Source organism: Syngnathus acus, chromosome 6 (genome assembly GCF_901709675.1).
Source record: "Syngnathus acus chromosome 6, fSynAcu1.2, whole genome shotgun sequence".
NCBI classification, from domain to species: domain Eukaryota; kingdom Metazoa; phylum Chordata; class Actinopteri; order Syngnathiformes; family Syngnathidae; genus Syngnathus; species Syngnathus acus.
Window position 1 is genome coordinate 5,257,449 of NC_051092.1, and position 21,198 is coordinate 5,278,646.

The 21,198-nt window shown below is 38.8% G+C and overlaps 1 protein-coding gene across 1 annotated transcript; it reads right to left on the reverse strand.

Annotated features, from left to right (window-relative positions):
• Positions 1 to 501: 501 nt before the first annotated feature.
• On the reverse strand, positions 502 to 16,917 carry LOC119124920 (paired box protein Pax-6-like). Its single transcript, XM_037255297.1, has 11 exons — positions 16,792 to 16,917; positions 13,360 to 13,413; positions 8,388 to 8,518; positions 8,006 to 8,221; positions 6,831 to 6,984; positions 5,190 to 5,348; positions 4,459 to 4,541; positions 4,063 to 4,213; positions 3,536 to 3,645; positions 2,807 to 2,951; positions 502 to 1,225 (listed from the first exon to the last, which is right to left on the reverse strand). The coding sequence occupies exons 1-11, from the start codon at positions 16,802 to 16,804 to the stop codon at positions 1,140 to 1,142; spliced, it is 1,302 nt and encodes a 433-aa protein (XP_037111192.1). The 5' UTR covers positions 16,805 to 16,917; the 3' UTR covers positions 502 to 1,139.
• Between the last annotated feature and the right edge of the window lie 4,281 nt (positions 16,918 to 21,198).

Below are 21,198 nucleotides of genomic sequence, written 5' to 3' on the forward strand. Positions count from 1 at the left end.
TCTCGAGATTCCTTGTGCCTTGTATTCCGTATGTGTCCACCACTGGAAGCATGTTGCTTGAGGCCAGTCAGTCCACGGAGGCACCGTTGACACCAACAAATGATCGGCGATCAAATCACAAAATACGTAATGCCTGCAGTTGAACTCTGCGTCATCAGGCCAGTCAGCGTCACAAATGACAGCTCATTAAATGCACAGAAGCTTTACTTTATAGATGTTTTTTAAAGGCGTACACTTAGGTATGTACTATCATGCAAAAAAGCTCTTCGTTTGGTAACCTTTTTTTTTTTAAACTTGATTCTCACCCACGCGCAAATAAAATCTGCAGGGTTTGTGATTGTCCCAATTCTGTCTTTGAGGTCTTTGGAAAGTTCTCAGAGCTTGGTTTTTGTCTCTTAGCTGCTTTGTCAGCTGTGACACATGTAGAAGCTGTGTCATTTGAAAACTACTCCAGGTACTACAAAAGTATGTTAAAGTAAAAATTCAAAAACTGAACAATAATTGTACCTGAAGTGAGTTTATTAAGGGAATCTTCCCCAATCACTGGGGAAGATAAATACTTAACACATGGACATAAAAACAGATCCATACCAAGGACACAATTTATAAGCGCTTGTGATTCAGTCTGTGTGCATTTGGTACAATGTTTCAACATGAGCACAGGTGGACACCCCTATCGTGCACAAATTTAGCGTTAAGGATTTGATCAAATTATAAAATCACTCACATATGACCAAGCATGTCATTGTTTAAAAAATTCTTCACATATTACATGTTTTTTTCCTAACAAACTCTTCCAATTAAACACATTTACAGTTAATTTTCCCGTTCACGTCTTGAGTTTTTTGTAAAATGTTTATTTACATATCAAGGGCAATTAGTGTGTCTTTGTTAGCAAAAGAAAAAAAACATCACTTGACGTCAAGCACCGAACCACATTTTGAATGGCTGCTGATGAATGTGACATCGTGAGATCTGTTGTTGCTAGTCTTGTACTGGTTTACAGTAACTGGCAATATACTCAAACGTTGTTTCACTTTTTTTAAAGAGTCAATCTGATCCTGAGTGGTATTCTCAATGAAATGTCCTTTATGACATTTGAGTTAACAAGTGCTGCAACATCGTTGACGTCAATGACATCATTGCAGACGTGGCCAATACTGTGACATGTCTGTTTCATTTCCTGGAACTTGGACTGGAACTGAGACTCCTGGAGAAATTAGACCTAAAGAAGAAGATAAACAGAATAGTGATTAGAATACTGCTTTAAGTAGTTTGCATGTGGTTTAGGCTTGTAGGGCTTCTGTGCTTTTCAGCCCGAAACACAATACTGGATAAGTGCCTCATTTATTAAAAAATAATAATAATGTACAATCGTGTTTAAAACTTCTCAACGGGAATTTAAGCAACAAATCCACTTCAGAAGCGGGCAAGTTGGCAATCAAGGCCTCCTAGCTTTGTTTAATTTATTGAATTAGGGTGCATGCATGCAAGCATCTAACCTTAGAAGCGGCATTATGCATTGCACTTATTGTGATTCAAAGTCTGTGGACTATTAAACATCACCCAGTCTCAAAATACTAATAATTTAGCAACACATGGTGTATACCATGATGTGTTGGGCACAAGCAAAAAAGCATTTTATTAAAATGAAAACTAATATTGAAATTTAACTCGAGTAATTTAAAACCAAATAAAAAATAAAATGATTAAAAACTAACATAGCCACTTGGAAAACTAAAAATTAAAACTACAACAAAAACCTCAAAACAAAATAAAAACTAGCTTTAAAGTTCCAAAATCACAATAACACTGGCTTTAAGATGACTTTATTCATTGAAAATGTTTTAGGACAATGCACACCAACGTCAGGACACGTTATGACACTGTGTTATTACCTTTTTAATCAATTCACTCGGCATACGAGCGGTCACGTTGACGTGGTGAGTGATATTTTTGTTTCTATGCTGGTCCTTCAAGTCTCACACAGTCAGGGAAACAGTTTTCGGACGGCTGCCGTTAGGTAAACAAAACAATTCTGCATTGTTCTTGTGCATTGTTGGAATGTCAGTGTAATGTAAATATTTCACCACTTGTTTTTGATTTATTATTTGAGGCATTCATATTAATTGTGTGCAGTTGCAGTTGTGAGATTAGTACACAGTCATAGCCATGAATGCAGTATAGTACAGTTTAAAGACGCTACACATGAAATACCGTATTGGCCCGAATATAAGACTGAAGTGGGGGTCGTCTTACATTCGGGGTTTGGACATTATACCCATTCACAACGCTAGATGGCGCCAGATATCTTTAAAGCGAATGGTGAACTTAACTCCCTAGGCCAAAGCAAACAGTGTGAGTTGCAATGCGCCGGTGTTCCGCGGAAAAACCGCACCGCAACTGTTCCGCACCCAGTGTGAGTGAGGTGTGAGTTGACTCGTCGAATCCAATGGTTTTTATTCCTTGTGGCGTGCGGTGGATGACCGCGCCACAGCCGTTCCACACCCGGTGTGAGCGAGGCGTAAATCACTAATCATCATCAGTTTTAGTGTTTAACATGTAGAACTTTTACATAAGGTTTATGTTTTGTCACAATTGCACAATAAAAGGTTCTTTGAATATTTCTTATTTTCTTTAAGTACTTAGTAATGTAGCAAAAATGCAGCGGAAAGCGAATATTTACTTTGCAAGTCAATTTGCTGTGCGTGCGCCTAAATCTTCTTGCTGTGCTCCAAAATTCCCCCTTAGTGGTCAGTAAATTAATGTACCTACTCCAGAGGTTGAATTCTCAACTGCACTTTACCTGTTGACGTAGCAGAAGAATTCAATGGCTGGTTGTTCATGTGCTGTTGCATGTGTGGAGGAGTGTAGGTCTCATAATTCCTTCCATTTACTGGTGCGCCTGAGCTGGAGGGCAGCATGCATGAGTAAGACGTCTGACAAGATGCCTGAAAGTACAAATTAATACACTCAAACTTTATGCAAATTTGATGCAGAATACAGCAAGGAACTCATGCAGTGTTCAGGGTCAGGGGTCCAGTGTATTGGCGTATTGGAGAAGGCGTTTGGCCGTTTCCCTCGGGGAGTTCTGGGGGTGATTTGGGAGTATGGGGTACCGAACCTCTTGATAAGGGCAGTTCGGTCTCTGTATCACCGATGCCAGTGTTTGGTCTGCATTTCCGGCAGTAAGTCGCCTGGAGATCCCCAATGTTAAAATCGTGGGCTTGCCGGAATCAGTGGAGAACTCCGACCCACTCTTCTTCCCCAAGCTGCTGAAAGAGCTCTTCGGTGAGATTCTGGATGCCCCCCCGGAATGCGAAGTTCTGATATAATTGGTTTTTGGAAGTCGCATGTTGCACAGACCTAGTATCATATGTATCATTCATTCATTTTCAACACTGCATATCCTGTTCAGGGTTACGGGCATGATGAAACCTATCCCAGCTGAAAAGGCAGACTACACTGAACTAGTTGCAGGGCGCACATAGAGACGAACAACCATTCATACCCACACCAACACTGATAATCTTACTTGCATAGGCAGGCTGGCAGCCATACTGAAGTGTGGCATGGACGGTAGGCCGTAGCTGCAGGACAGGACTGAGTCCGACCTCCCCAACAAAGAGCCTGATGAGAAGGACACTAAAATACAAAACACTTGGGTTTAGAAAGAGAGGATCAGTAAAATTGTTTATAAACTTAAAGCAAAACTAATGAAAACAAACAGTGTGTGCCCTGGAATTAACTCAACTAGTCCAGGGTTAGTTGGAATAGACTCCGACTCACCTGCAACCTGAATGAGTTGAAACAGTACAGAGAATGTATGGTTGGATCCAAGTTCTAATTTTGGAGGTTCTACCATTGTGGGTTATAAAGATATAGGATATGACAATGAAAATGATGTAAGAATAGCGGTGACAAAATGTTCAAACTGTTCAAACTGTCGACGCTAATTACTAGAAAGGGGAGGAAAAAGTGGTTCAGGTTGAATGGCAAGCGATCAAACAGCATCAACAAAACAAGACAACTAAATACAGTAGTGTTTGTCTTTGTTAGTACCTGGTGTAGCAGGTTTGGGTAAAGATTGGTAAACACTGGTGTTAAAACTGCTGCTGATGGGAACATGGTTGGAGGAGTTGGACAGCTGACGGCGTTGATTTCTCAACTTTTCCTCTCTTCTCCACTTTGCTCTTCTGTTGGAAAACCAAACCTATAAATAACACAAAAATAACTTTATTTAGTCCGTTGTGAAGAGAATTTGTCCAAATAAAATGTAACTCTTGCGTAGGCCTTAATAATAATGGCGTTACAGTAACATCTTACGTTTTGTTTTTCACAAGAATCTGCTGTCCAAACTAATTGTGAATGCGCACCGCGTACAATAGTTGGCAATGATCAGTGTGGTCAATTCCATGATTGCTCTCTACCATTTAAAAATCAAACCAAAGTGCATACCTGTATCCGTGCTTCAGGCAGGTCTATTTTGTTGGCAAGACGTTCTCGGGCGAACACATCTGGATAGTGAGTTCGCTCAAATTCTGCAACAAAAACATTTTGTATCAATCTATAGTAGTCATATTGATGGAATTTTAACGTGACTGTTAAAATCTATATATATGAGATTTCCATCTAGCCTTAGATTATTTCACTGCTGCCCTTAATTAACATAATTGATTTTTTTTTTGGTTTAGTCTCTGTTTAGGCAAATATACTAATTTATTGAAACTGCTACATCTTAAGCTAAACATCTGGAACCAAAATGTCATTCTTCTTAATGCTAAAATAGAATTCTAATTGTATGGATGTTTTTCATATTTACTGTTTGTTGTACCAAAAATAAGCCACTAAAGTTGTATGATGTAAAATTATACATATTCACTTGCAGTCCTGAACAGATTTTATTAAATTGAATGGTGGAATTATATGGTTGATTAATATCTGATTTCTAAAAAATTCTAATGGGGTGGCTCAACTTTGGGTATAAAAGTGTGAATTCAGTTTTATTTGTCTTATTCCTGTTCCAAGTGGAGGAAAACACCATGAAGTACTGTCAATGACAATGAAAGTTTGCTTTAAAGCACTTGTATGTTTTTTATGCCACTATTTTGTAAGACAGAGTTTGAATATTCCAGGTTTACCATTTCTAAAAAGCGGTGACAACTAAAAATTGGTGCATTGATGCACACCTTTTTCAAGTGCTTCTATTTGGTCTTGGGTGAATGATGTTCTGTTTCTCTGCAGTTTCCTCTTCAGCTGAAGCCTCATTTGAGTCTCCTCTGAGTCTTCACTGTTGGAACTAGCTGATATTGTGTTTTCCGCTCCTTCTGCTTGCGAACACATATTTTCTGAAAACAAGAATGTCAATTGCATTAAACTTCCCACTTGTATTGTACTGCATGATCTGGAAAAAGAGAATACATGTTGTCTTTTTTCACCCTATCCATCTGATGAATAGTAGAGTGAACAAATTCCCCCTTCTTTTATGTTACCCACATTCTTTGCTTTCATATTCTTTCAGTTTTAAGTCACTTTCTTTCGAAGTCCATCATTTTGTATCGCGAAATATTTAATTCTGAACACACCAAATGCAACAATTTTCTTTGACATCAGAGTTTTCATTGTACTTGGTTTGATACCAAAAATAAAATAAGTCTTGGATATTTAGGTTCTTCTCAGAAAATATATTATTCAAGGCATTGAGGAATAAGAGCAGTTCAGGTGGTCACCAACATGTAATTTCTAAACAGATTGGAGCTTGACTCGAGCTCCCTGTGGAACCCATGTTATTTGTGGTCCTAGCCTAATTATTCATGATTCCCAGCAGACAAGTGAATGCAAAAGAGAATAAAGCCATTGCTCAGTGTCACAGTCAGTCAGGCAGAAACAGACACAAATGGCGCAAGACACCACCTATTTTCTCCCCGATACACACACATATACACACAATGGCACAGACATACTATAGACTGATGACTTTATCCCACTGTTTGAGTCCCAAAGTGCAGCTGGTAGAGGAGGAGCAGAAGGTTACAAGCATGCTCCCACAGCAATTTGGCCTCTTTGGTGGAAGCAAAGGAGCGCCAACAATTCAAGATCCAACATGTCTGTTTAGTGGATGTATATGTGATGTGTTTTCACAAAACCAGCCTCATGTCTCCCAAAATTAAGATTTAGGGTTTTTTGGAATGACAAGACCTTAAGGGGTAAAACGATGCATATTTAATGTAAAGTTGAACAAATTGGTGGTTAAATGGATGGAGTCAAAACTCATTAGGAAAATGCCTTTGTCTGAGATTAGTTTACCTGCACCTATACATTTTTTAGTGACACGCACAATTTACTAAAAGTTACATTTAACACGACCTGGACGGCTAGGTAAAAAAAAAAAAAAAAAAAAAAAAAGAGACAAGGGAGACTGTCAAACAAATACCGTAATTTTCGGACTATAAGTCGCACCGGAGTATAAGTCGCACCAGCCATAAAATGCCCAAAAATGTGAAAAAAAACATATATAAGTCGCTCCGGAGTATAAGTCGCATTTTGGGGGAAATTTATTCGACAAAATCCAACACCAAGAACAGACATGAACGAGCAACAACAGGCTAAACGATAGCTATGCTAACGTGACATAAACACAAACGAAGAGCTGAGAACGGGCCTGACGTAACATTCAGAGTTATTCAAATAACTATTACATACATTCTTTCCAGTCTCTCTAGACGTTGTGCGCCGGTACCAATCATATACTTTTATTCATGGCCTGCTTTGCACTTTGAGTGACTGGAGTATCTTAGCAAGCTTATATGACGCAAGAGTCAGTTTCTTACCTGTGATAGTGAGCGTCGACCCAGGGTACCACCCAGTGCGCCCCACCCAGGTAGCTTGTCCATTGAGCATTTTTAGCTTTTCAAAAACGCCCTCATTTACAAGTTGCTGCTTGTCACTGACCAGGTTCCTGAGTACTCGATTTATTGAGGAAACCTGATGAAAAAACAAAGTGGTTCCATTAATAATGCTTATTAGTGATGGTGAGCGATACTATTTTGGCATCGATCCAATACCAATTAAACACAGGGCAGTATTCCCGATATTAATACCGATACTTTACAAAAATTAAGATCGTTGCGTTATCGAATTGCTAATTCTAAAATGACTTTCATTACCTGTAAGTGTTTTGCCATGTTTGCCTTTTTATTATTATCATGTTAAAAGTCAGGGCAAAGTTTTTGGTTAATATAAAATCCTACTCTTTTTTTTCCCCATACATCGTCATTGTCCGATATATTTTACATTTAACTGAACAAAGTGTTGTTCCGAAACTATTATTAAAAAATGTAATAAAAGGTATCCCCTCTGTATTTATTTTTTGTTTAAAAAGAACAAGTTGTTCAAGATTATCAGTTCACAACAAATACGAAATCCAGTACAAAAACAAATGTCGGAAAGTATCGTGATGAGAAAATATAATAAGACAATTATAATAAAAGTGTCAAAAATTCAACAATACCCAAAGCCTTCACTTAAAAACGCTAGTATCCATCCAATACTGAAACAGTCTTGGTATTCACTTTATTGATATTTAGATTGATTCGCCCACTAATACTTATTAGCAACAGTATAGTTTTACAAAATATAACCAATATATCATTCTCTATATAAAAAATGTTTGCCATTACATATTATACAAATGTATCACTCAAAAATGATCCACTTGAGTCTTAGCCACAACATGGGCCAATTCAAGGTACTGTCTTGCAAAGGTGTGTTGAAAGTTTAGTCTGATTTGTATAAAACTTGTCACAGAGATAGTTACATGGTTAAAATAGTCACAAACATTATGCAGTCAACAAACAAGTGCCACTGGAACGTCTACAAAAAAGCTCTCGGCTCGAATGGAAGATAAGTCACTTTTAAGTGATATAAATATGGTAAATATTGAAATAAATATTCAAGTTTGATAAGCTATGTCTGTCATCAACAATGTGGAAAAATAAATCCTTACACTCGGTATGTTGTCATTAGTACAGGCTTCCTCTGCCAACAGCCTGTCTCTGATTTCCCAGGCAAAGATAGACGGACATTCTCTCTTGTACAGAGCAATTTTGCCTACAACTTCTGGAGTGGCCACTCTGGGTTTACTTCCTCCAATTGCTCGAGGACGAATAGAACCTGTCTCGTAATATCGGCCCAAGATCTTACTCACGCAGCCATTGGATACCTGGATAAGATACAAATTTAACACATTCAAAGTTTGCTGAATAAAAGTAAGCAAAATGAATAAAACCAAACTACCTATTTATGTCAGTGAAATTTTTGTAACAAAATAAAAGGCTTGATAGCACAATACACATAAACAGTATGTTACCACTGTACCCAGAGTGTACCTGCAAAATTCGCGATATGTCGCATGGTCGAGCGCCGCTGTGGGCCAGCTCCACTATCTTCTGCCTAGTGGAATCAGGCAAAGGTCTCCCATTCACAAACACACCTCCAAGCTGGTTTACTCCGCTGTGACCTACACTTGCGAGAAAAAAAAAAAAAAAAAAGAAGAATTTACTGGAGTACAACTTTGAGGACATAGACTTTTTCTAACTACAGTTTGCCACAACTGATCACACAAATGCAAGTCATGCATGTACTGTAGCTTAGAGCGGATAAATCAAAGCTTAGTCCATTGTTGCACATTTTTGTTGCTTTTAATTATCCCGTTGCCTTTCACAAAATGAAATGCCTTTTTAATGCACTGCAAATGCTGCCTGGTTTTATTGATGATACTGTAGATGGGCAAATGCATTCATCAGGGGCTGAGCTTGACTTCTCAGTTCCTCCTGAGTTTGAATTATTCACGGTTTATTGTTTTTTGTGTTAACTTTTTATGTTCAGCACATTTTCGTCAGCTGAAGGCCTAGTTACATTCGTGCGGGTGACTGACTGAAGCATTAGGTGCGGGACGTTTGCGACCGGTCTGCAACACACGACGATGCCGCGTGGATTTCCTTTGTGATCGGAATGTTTAGTCACGTGCTGTGACCCTGATCATTTGTGTGTGAAGAGAAACTTCTAATTTAATAATACTAATATTTATGAAATTACTCTAACTTTTCATCACGTTTTTCAATTATTTCACAATGATACCATCTCAGGGCCTTCTTATCCAAAACTTTAATTGCCTGCTTCTAGAGAGAGACCACTGGCTTCAATATAGAAGTTGATGTTTATCACAGCATGATAAATGTGAGAAAATCATAGCACACAAGTACAACAAAACAGCATGATCCGGTAACTCCCTTCTGAAGAAGCGAAAACAATTAAGATTAGATTGAACCTTTTTGCATACATATTTTGTATCATCCACCTCCTGTATAACCTCATTATTTAAACATACTTATTTTCAGGGGACCTTTTGTTTAAAGAAAAACACATAGAGAATGTCTTTTTGACATTTAGAGTTAAGTGGGACAATTCAAGCCAACTTGAGAAGTTATGCAGGATTTGTGTCAGCTTCATCTCAGCCAAAGCAGATGTTTTAGCAGAAGCATAGATATCGTCTGCATACAATTGGCAGCTGACAGCCCGATAGCACTCCGGGAGGTTATTTATGCACATTGTAAATAACAGTGGCCCCATCACTGAACACTGTGGGACACCAATGTTATTTGAACAAGTCGATTTCACACCACTGACTCTTATGTACTGCTCCCTCCCCTCTAAAAAAGACCCAAACCACAAAGCTTCAGAAGACAGCTGAAATTGCTGTAACTTTTCCTGTAAAATATATTGGTCCACCATTTCGAATGCTTTTTTTTTTTTAGATCCAGAAAGACCGCACCAACATTATTGCCTTCATCAAGTGAGCCTTTAATCTGCTCCAACAAGTAGCCATTTCAATACTATATTTCCGCCTCAACCCAAACTGTTGCGCATGCAGAAGTTGGTTACACTTCAGATGTTCAATTAATTAATTAAAGGTAAGGCATAAAAAAAAAATCTGGTTAAACAGAAGACTAATGTATTTTTTTCTGTCCTCAGGACGTTCATCATCCTTGACAGTGACGACGGGGAGTACAGAGGGCTCTATGGAACGTTGCCAAACAAATCACAGCAAGAAGCTGGGGTGACGTCTGCCTCACAGTTCAGAGGTTGCGGGTTCGATTCCATCTCCGGCCCTCCCTGTGTGGAGTTTGTATGTTCTCCCTGTGCCTGCGTGGGTTTTCTCCGGGCAGGTAAACACTCAGATGCCTAAATGTCTCAATGTTCTATCCAATGGATGTTCACCAGTGTGTGCATGTGTGTATATTTGTAAGGGGGGGGTTCTTATCCACCTTATTTCAACGCCCCACAATCCTTTGCGTGAAATGTGAGAGGAACTTTTGGTTTTAGAGAAACCAGTGATATTTTTCTATGGGAACTATGGAGTCTGGTCCCGAAGCTTATCTTTGTCTTCCTTAGCTCCCTCTCACCCTGCTTTGTTGAGATTGAGAGAGGGTAGACAGCGGGTGAGTGGAGAAGAGCTGCAGTTGTGGAGAGATGACTGGTCTCAACAGGTGGGAAGAATTGAGGCCATGTTGTCTATCAGGTGGAGGGGCAGCAGAGTTGGTTTAACTGCCTTGCCCAAAAAGACAAACACATGCAAACTTTAAACCATGTATGGATACAGTTTGGAGACTAGGGCATGGAGTCATGTGGTTTGGTGTGGTGGAGACACCGTCGGCTAGCCTCGACCTGTCTTGGAAAGCTGTTCGGAGTCCAGTATTTCATTGAGTATTTCATTTTATTGCACCTTTTACCGTATACTCGGTAACCTTGTTATATTTCTTCTCACCTTTGGTCCACTTAATTCTCCCAACCTCCCCCAACCCCAACCTTCAATATGGCATCCATTATTGAGTTGAATTCTCAACCAAAACAGGAAGGAAGTCAAATTGTGTGGATGAAGCTTAATCCTCTGTCTGCCACTCTGCAACACAGTGTGGAATTGTGTTACGACACGGGGCAGGTTAAGTAGGGATTTACTGTACAATTAATCAATTGGTCTATTGTCAGTTAATAGCTTAGTGGGAGAAAGCATATTGCAGATTTAGGAAGCTCTTCATAGTGCATTAATAAATTATTATTCATCGGCCAGAACGCACATGGACTGTTCATGTACACGAGCAGCTGTCAAGTGAGGCTTCACGAAAACTCTATACTGTCCGTCCATTCATAGGGATCTGAGGTAGGGGGTTCAATGTTATTCCAGGTGACACCATGGACTGGCCGTCCGTCAATCACAGGGCGCATATAAATCATCTACTCTCACGTGCACACAACCACCGAGTGGCAACCCAATCTACATTCCCTGCATGGAAATCAGGCACGTAAACTTCATTGTCAATAATTTGATGCAGTCACCATAAACATCATAAAAGCTTAAAAACAATTCAACTTTTTAGTATATGAACACATTTCATATTTCTAGTCTTTAAGAGCAGATGAAACATTGGATTAGGGACACTGGGATTTTCACTTCCAGTGTGGCATATAAAGTATGATTTTCAGTTCACATTTATAAAACCTTCGCACTAAATTATTGCTTTAAACCTCACAAAATGTGTAAGTTGTGTATCATCAACAGCCCAAAATTGATGTTGAAATGTTTTTCCTTCATCAATTTTAGGCATAATGTCCTGTGTTGAAAATATGGTTAACGATATTTTTTCAAAATTATCATGCCATTGTTGTTCGTGAAATATCTCAGAATTTTCCGTCTGTTTGACATGCTAAATTTCTCTCAACTGTGCCCCCTAAATCATTGATTAACTTTTCTGAGGTGGGTCATTCCTCTCAGTCTAACCTTGCTGCCTCACACAGCATGTTTACACTGTGTTAAAAGTGTGATCATCTTCTAGCACAAATCTTAATCACAGTTTCATTTCCCAGAGGAGCAACCCTTTTTGCTTACTGACATACAATTAATAGACAGACATATGGCGTCAATTTGGCTGCACTCCCTTTGCGAATCTGTCTATTCCCACCTCCCAACCCCACCCCCAGCAAAAACACCCACCTACCCACCCATTCAAAAACATAAGCCTGTGTGGGTCCTCATACACCCACACGCATGCAAACCATCCTGCACACAGACCAAATGAGGCCCTGCCCCTGAGAGTGCAGCAGGTTTCATTTTGAATCAACTCATTGAAGTTGAACGGCAATTTATATTCATTCTAGTTAAAATGTGTTTAGTAATTATTCCCAGTCGATAGAGTTGAAGAGCTCTTTGATCGATAGATAGATAGATAGATAGATAGATAGATAGATAGATAGATAGATAGATAGATAGATAGATAGATAGATAGATAGATAGATAGATAGATAGATAGATAGATAGATAGAGGGAGGGAGGGAGAGAAACTGAGATAGAGACAGACAGAGAGAGACAGAGAGAGAGACAGACAGCGGCCGATCGGTCGACAGACAGAGACAAACAGACAGACAATTTGAACTAACAACTGGTGGGGGGGCTCAGGTATGATTTTATGTGTATGGACTCCATGCACATTCTCTTTTAACGGTTGTCTTACTTGATGAGTAAAATTTGAGGGCGTTCAATGTTATCCATCCGCGCAAACACATTTTCTAAAATTTATTGTTATGCATGTATATCAGAATAAAACATTGAACTTCACCATAAAGGACAAGAATGATTAAGTAGCATTACCGAATGCCCATGTTAAATACACATTCCTCCGCTGCAAACAGCATGGACCTCTTTAATCAGACAGTGTTCATTTTAAAACCAAATGATCCAAGGTTGGAGTTAAAATGCCAGTCATGTTAGTAAGTTAGTTAGTATAAATGTGATAGGATGAATACAACTCTAAAGGTGTTTATTGACAAGTTGACTGAGGTTGAAACATGGCTTATTTTGTGCTAAACACTTAAAAAATGTATAGGAGAACAACAAAGATTTTGGAGAAAGGGGAAAGAGTTTGTATCTTTGAACAGAAACCAACAGCAATGGAGCACTATCACAACTCAAAAGAGTCATATTCATCAATATCGGAGAGCAAAAGTGGGTAATTGAATGATCTGACCCATATTTCTTTTGTCACATGCCAGTGTATCGTCAATTATAGTCACAATGTCATTTCACTCAATATACGTCATAAAATGTCTCATTATAAAAGCCAACATTAATAAGAATAAATGCCATTACATCTACTGATACGAAACACCGAGCTCACAAATTTAAATATCTGACATCGTGTGCAAATAAAAGCTGTTTTATTAAAAGAGTCAACATAATATTTTATAAAATTATAATTGGTTCAACAATAGGTTCAAAGGAGGCAATGATTATATGGATGAACTCACTGTTTTGCATCATGGAGGCAACTCCGGTCTCCCAGCTTGTTTGACTTCTGTAATCTGTCCAAACAGATAACATTTTTATCATGTTATCATGGAGAGCGTGTACATTGGCACGTACAATTCATCTAAGGCACAGGTGTCAAATTCAAGGCCCGGGGGCCAGATACAGAAAAAAATAGCGATTTTATTTAAAAAATAAGGACATTTCGAAGTGACTCCAAACTTTTGAACGCTTGTGTATATGAGAAGAGAAATACCATTTAAGAAATAATAAACATTTTGAATATATTTCAATAAAATCACAGATCAGAATGTTTTAACAGCATAGCATGTATTAGAAAAGTGATTCCAAAGCAGTGAGCTGGGAAACATTAAAAACTCTACTCTCCAAACATTTAGGTTGCAGCTGAGATGAGTTAAAACACTTAAAATATGATTATTTAATATTTAGTGTTGCACAAATTAATACAAACTGGTCAGTCTAACAAACTTTTTTTTTTTGTATACAAATAATTTAATTAACAAGAATCCAACCATAGATAAAATTGTAATTCTGGTCTCCGAGAAAGTGATTTTTAAAAATCGTGCTTTTCAAAGGGACTGTAGTCATTGTGGTTGAGCCTTGGGTGTACTTGTTTTTGTTTTTGTTTGTTTGTTAAACGTTGTATGTCTGCAATTGTTGAATCCACCACAGCTCTTCTAACCAAACTGGTAAGCAGAGGAACATAATAATAATAATAATCATAATAATAATACCTGGCCTATTCAATACGAATCTGTTTCTTTGCTTCCCCTTGCAACTCACTGTCTCAACATATAGCCTGCTGCAAAAATGTAATAATGTAGACAATTCATTGTTGTCAAAACATCAACGATAACGCCATAAATTGCTCTGTTTAGTTGTTTAGATTTTGTGCTGCCTTGAACTTAGCAAAATCTTTCATTTATGCCATTAATGTATTGAAACTGACTGACTGATTGATGTGACATGCTACGATGATCACACCGTTGATGTCATTCATCCAAATCCTCAACTAAAGCGCTCTGCTTGGTTTGAGAATGACTTGAATGACTTCAAAGCTTCTCTTCTCATTAACGAACTGCATAATGAACATGAAGCAGCTCCATACACGGGCAGCAGCGCGAACAGAGGCCGGCTCTGGGCACCTTGTCCCGACTCGGCTGCACCTTCCACCCTGTGAAAGAGGACAAAGAGTCCGGGCAAAGAAGCCGTAGCTCCGCAGCTGCCTTTGTGTGTCCGCGGGATTTTTGCGGTCTTTGCCTCGTTAGTTGCGGCTCGTTAAAAACCAGCAGTACAAAACCGCGGCAGGAGCCCAGTTTGACCAGTGTCGCTGCCTATAATGGAGTTCAGTTTAACACACCGATTACAATTTTAAACGTTTCATTCAGCCGCTTTGAGCGTTGCTGATATTGAAGAGAAGGGACAACGGGGAATATATTTATTTCTCTTTCACAACAATACTTTACTATTCTTGCTGCGACAAGAACTACTAACGCGACATAAATTAACAACGATAATCACAATAACAATAATAATAATATAATTAGTAATAATAATAATAATAATAATAATACCGCTGCAAAATGTTCCGTAGGTGTGCTATATGTGCAATGCGATTGGCTGGCGACCAGTTCAGGATGTCCCCGCCTGCAGCCCAGGAGATAAGCTCCAGCACGCCCGCGACCCTCGTGAAGATAAGCCGTTTGGAAGGGTGAATAATAATAATAATAATAATATGAGAAAAATACATTTTTACTCGCTCCAAACTTTGCTTTCAAACACAGCAAAACAAAATCTCATATACTGTATTTGAGCACAATATAGGTTTTTGGAGGGAAAGCGGCAGTTCGCCTGTGCTTTAAACATAGTTAATAGTCATTTTTTTTGCTTTTATTTTTGTTAATAGCCTACCTCATCTGTCGGCAGAAGTGTGAAAGCACTCGGTTCATCTTGACAACGCATTGTATTTAGTTCTTGGGTGCTTCAGAAAATACTAACGCTTAATTTTTTCCAGAAACTGCAGTCTAGATTATCTATATTAGATGTATAATAGATTATTTGGAATGGCACGAGTCGCTGTAAAACGCGTATAACAAAAAAGGAAGGCAACAGACACGGGTGTAAAATAAGCCCCCAACACATTGAGGAGCCTATATACCATTATTCTTTGAAAAAGAATAACTCAACAGAAAGCCGCCATCATAAAAATGTGTTTATTTCGTCACGGGCTGTAATCTAATGTGGCTCAGGTATTCCCGCGTGCATTCAGACGCGTCTCTTCGCAAGTGGTGTATCGTGAGCAGTGTTTTTCCGCTGAACATATAGAGCGCATTTTCACCCATGTTCAGAGTATATATATATATATATATATATATATATATATAATTAGCCTTATCCCCCCCACCCCCCAAAAAAATTGTGCATATATATATATATATATATGCACAATTTTTTGGGGGTATGCACAATTTTTTGGGGGGTGGGGGGGATAAGGCTAATTGAATGAATTAAACGTAAAATGTGGCTCTTCAAAAATGAACAATACGTGTTAGTTAAAAACATTTTAATTGTGTGCAACCAAAAATTAAGTCCCAGTGAATGGGATTTTGCAGAAATTCAGATCTGGGACGGTGTAATTCCTCCCTGATGAATTGATTGATTTGAGTCATCAACAACTTCATTGAAAATTTAATCAAGCCCAGCTGTTTTACATAAGTTGTTTCCAAATATTTCTGAACAAATTTCGAAAGAATAAAAAAGCTTTAGTGGGAATGACAACTGTGACAACAGTACGAGAACTGTGACAAAAAAATTACTCTCTTCCCAAATCGGTCAAATTATTCTGTGTTTGAGGTATTGAGAAAAATCTTCCAAAATCACCCTAAAACAATAGAATGCAGACCATTACAGTTTGTCATTTTGCAGAGGAGCATTGTTCTGTAAAAGAAGTTGCAAACAAAACTCTACGCAAAATGACTATAGATTATTCATTATAATTAAAGAATGTCAAGTTAGCATCTTTTGACACTTTTGGTAAGTTCCGAGTACGAAAAAAACAGCAATTTATTTAAACTGAGATGTTATTTAAAGTTTTATTGACGGTTTCTTCATATAGCCAAATATAAATGGAGGTAAAAATCAAGAGAAATCTCAAACTTCCTTTCAAAAGAAGATTCTATCAAGCCGGAAAATGAGCACACACATGTTTTGGGATTGGGTCCTCCAAATCTGCAGTTTCAATTGTACTACTAATGCTAATTTTGTAACATCTATATTATCATCTTCATATCCCCTCTCCATAAGGTTCAACATTTCGAGTAACTTTCAAGTCCAGTCTCTGACAGGTGTATATTGGCAAGAGATGAAGAAAGATGAAATAAGAAGCAAATGAAAGCATGAATGGCATGGCCTACCTTTTTGTGGCATTCTGTAAGAAGTAAACTTTTAATTCGCTTAAATTTTCAACCGCTCCTTCTTATTCTTTCTTCCAATTAGTTTCTCCTTGACTGAAGAGACAAGTGCAGAGATAGACAGAGTCGGGAGGAAAAAGGGTGGGAGGTAGGGTGGGAGGGTAAGGGGACTGCTTAGAAGGAGGGGGTACTGAGAGGTGAGCAATAGCTAAGAGGGGGAGGGAACATTTGAATAGTGGTGAGTTCATTAGTGAATGGTTCTGTGGGTGTCTCAGTTTGTATTTGTGAGCGAGACAGAGAGAGGGAGTGCGAGAACAAGAGACAGTGTCACACATATACATCTCTCTCTCTCTCCCTCTCTTTTGCTCGTGCTCTCTCTCACACATGCACCCGTGCACTCGTGCCTTGCTTACTGGGTCACTTTGCTTCACAAAAGTTCAAAGTTGCACTGTAAACATTCTTTGTTGTGGCCAGTTTGTGATGGGCAGATGGAGAGGGTGGCCAGTTCAACTGGTTGTTGATTGATAGTCAAATGTTTTGTGTTGTTGAATAAGGAATCCGCGATTATTCATACTTATGACTATATAATAAATACAGACCTAGGCAGTGTCAATAATATCAATATATTTTTTGCTTATTTACTTGAGGTTATTAAACCAAGAAACCTTACTGGGCCAGTCAGTGGTATCATGGGCTTGCTGTTACCCCTTGGACTGGGTAACGCCCTCTTTGCAAGCGCCCTGCATGTGCCCTCTGAGTATTGAGGTGGGTGCAGGCACTGGTTCTGCACTGAAAAAGGTTCCAAATAATCCAAATTCAAATAAAATGTTGACATTGGGACATTGTGTAAAATGCTTGAATGTCCATTCATATTGAAAAGCCAGTATTAATTTTAAAAATATGCAAAATATTGGTTTGTTGGAGTGCCCTTCCATTTGAAACGTCTGATGACAGGGAGAGCAAGATGGAGAGGCATAAAAGGAAGAGCTCAGTGGCACAAAATCGCTAAAGGAAGGAGGCGCTAGATCTTCAACGGTTTTCAAAGTGATTTAAAGACAGTGCCTAGTGTTGGGCCCATAAAGAGAATAGTACCCCAACATTTTCGAGATCTTGTTTATCCTTATTGTATCGTGACATAGCTGGCATGGTGGAGCACTGGTGAGCATGTCTGCCTCACAGTGCAGAGGTGGTGAGTCCAATTCTGTCTTGAGCCTTCCTTCGTGGAGTTTGCATGTTGTCTCCGTGCCTGTGTTTGTTTCCTCTGGGTACTCCAGTTTCCTCCCACATCCCAAAAAGGTGTATGGTAGGCCGATGGAACACTCCAAATTGCCCATAGGAAAGCGTGTGAGTGTTAATGGTTGTGCCCTGCGATTGTCTTTCAACCAATTCAGGGTGTCACCCGCCTGCTCCCCGTAGTCAGCTGGGATAAACGGTAAGGAAAATGAATAGATGGATGCTTTTAACAAGCTACTAGAAAGTTGTTTAAAAAACATGCATCACACAGTTAAAATCTAATTTTTTTTACAACAAACATAGAGCCATATCCACACATTAACACTGTCGAGTGGCGACACGTTCGTCTGATTCCGCGAAATTTAGGTGAACCCTATATGGTCTTAAATGGCTTATAATTTCAGTGGACCAGCCAGGATGTTTCTTGCATTGCGTCAGCATCAGGCAGTGGCGTGCTGGGACCATTTTCCAACCCAGGAGTTTCAAATCCAACTGGCCCAATGGCAGCTGCACAGGGATAATAGAGTATCACTATATCACTATTTATGTGCTGACTGTGGATGTCCATCACAGAAAGTGACAAGTTAAAATAAGAAAGGTTTCTCACACTCACCACAACATTTTAATGTCATTATGAAGGCCCCCTAAAGAAGCAAAGCAATGTGGTACTACGATCTGTGTTGATCGGTGCTGTCAACAGGCTTGTAGCTGATGTTAAATTCATGCTCGTCGATCCGGTGTCTGATTAAAATGTCCACACGATGAACACAGCCATAAACGCCGAGGTATTTTAATTCAAATGAATCACTGGAAATACCATAATACTTACCAGAAGAACGGTAGTAACATGACAGCAACACGACAGATACCGGGATCTTAATGTCATCATTGTGTACGAGGCCGCAATCTTTGGCCCCCCTGAATGACTATAGTGACATCTAGTGGTTGAAATAAGCATTTTGGCCCCTACACTAAAGGCATGTTGACGGTGGAAAAATCACATGAAGAGCAAAAGGGGTAAAAACATTTTAATTAAAATACTGAAAATAAACAAATATATTTGACCTTTGCTGGGGGAAAAAATTACAAACCTTACAAATTATATACAGAACACAACCAAAACTTGCTTTAAATGATACACCAAATGAACCAAGCAATCAGAGATAGCCGAAGTGCAGTTGAACAAACATTCTAGTCACTACAGCATCAATGTGTGCCGTAGGAGTGCGCTAGTATCTGCAACTTTGCTGCTGCTCAGATACCACAAAAAGCATGCAATTAATGAGTTAGTAGGTTGGCAACCTTGGTTTCTAAACCATTCGTTCGTACATTGTTAATTTAATCACACACGTTTACTGTTTTGTGGATTTTGAGTTGACGACTACGTCAAAACAATAAAAACTGTAAAACGTTGGAGAGGACGATGCAAAAGCTTGCATGCTACCTAATAAAAAATATCGTGGGATGTCAAACCACCCTGCTAAACAAACAGACAGACAGACAGCATGGTTTTATTGTGTTTTCATGCTAGTCTTACTTTTTTTTCACGCTCCTTTATGTATTTTTTATCTGATCTAACATTAATTCGTTGGCATATTATGCTTGACATTGCACTACAAAAAATCATGTGGCCACAAATCTAAGCAATGCTCTTGAGGTCAGCATTCCCCTGAAATTTGTTTAGGAACTTTTTACCCCAAAACAGATCTGTATCTTGCTTCAATATGTATCTTTTAATTGGTTTGTGCAGAAAAAAAAGCTTCATCCATGATTTACAAAGTAATGTAACCTTAATCAGTTGGCATTTATTTTCCAATAATCGTTCTCATTTTCAGGCAAAGATTTTTTATTAGTTTTTAACCAGCGAAACATTTAAATGAAAGAAATGTTATTTCTGGACCAAACTAAATTATTCTCTTCCTTTGAGTAGCCCACCCTCCCTCGCTCTACAAAACTGTTTCATTAACTTCACTGATTTAATTTACAATTAAATATCTAATTGTAAAGTTACTGCGCTATCAATGTGTAAATGTATGGGCAGATGTGTGACCAGCAAATAAAGTAATGCTTTTAATTTCATTGTTCTCCGATGTTTATTAGTGGGTGAAAGTCACATTAACCTTTCCATCGGCCCTGACATTTCCTTTCCTCCTAAATGGAGAATTAAAGACCATTGGAAAGTCATTAGTGAAATTTACTGCATCTCTTGGCTGGCCAGCCATTAAACAGTCTGTAAGACCTATTGCACAGTTTAGAATCTTATGGCAAATAACTTTTTATTTGTGGAAATAAGCACTGACGATTGAAAAACATGTAATGAATGATTTAAGAGTTTATATTTTCATACAATTAGGTCCAGAAGTAGTTGTCTTAGTAGAAGACTTATGAATGACATATTATGAGCGAGACAGTTTGAAGTGTGCCGAAAGGCGCATATTAACCCTAACATTTGCTTGCACTTTTACTGAAATAGTTTTGCATTTTCCTATTTGTTTCTAAGTATTTCATTCATTTCACCAAATAACTTTATTCAAGTGGATAATGGCATATCTTCATGCAGTCAGTATAAATCACGCTGTTATGTGAAGTTATTCTGAATAACTACATTCATGTAATAATAAATCAATCTAAATAATATATGTTTTTAATCTTGTAAATTGCCATTCACGGACTGTGTCTCCACGCGGTCGCCATTGTCGCGTGACGTGTCTTTGCTGCTTTGCCTTTGATGACTTGTATCTTGTCGCACTTATTGGTTTTCTTTTGTGGCAGGATTGGTTCAGGAGAAGTGCAGGTCTCCTCTGATGGAGCTTTAACTGGTCCAGGAGAGGCACATGTCGCCTCTGATGGAGATTGGATTGGTCCAGGAGAGGCACTGGTCACCTCCGATGGAGATGGGACTGGTCCAGGAGAGGTACTGGTCACCTATGATGGAGATGGGATTGGTCCAGGAAAGGCACTTCTTCCCAGGTCTTTCTTTTCCAGGTCCTTCTAATGGACGCTGGCTTGTCGACAATGCAGGACGTCGTCCTCCGTCCACCAGCAGTGGGTATGAGGGATCCGGGTCACGGCACCAAAATGTTAGAGATGTGCTCACTCTAACTTATTTTGCAAGAACCACACGGGAGACAGTATGCCCTTTTAAACACTTGCAAGTGGAGAGTCATTCGTCGCTGT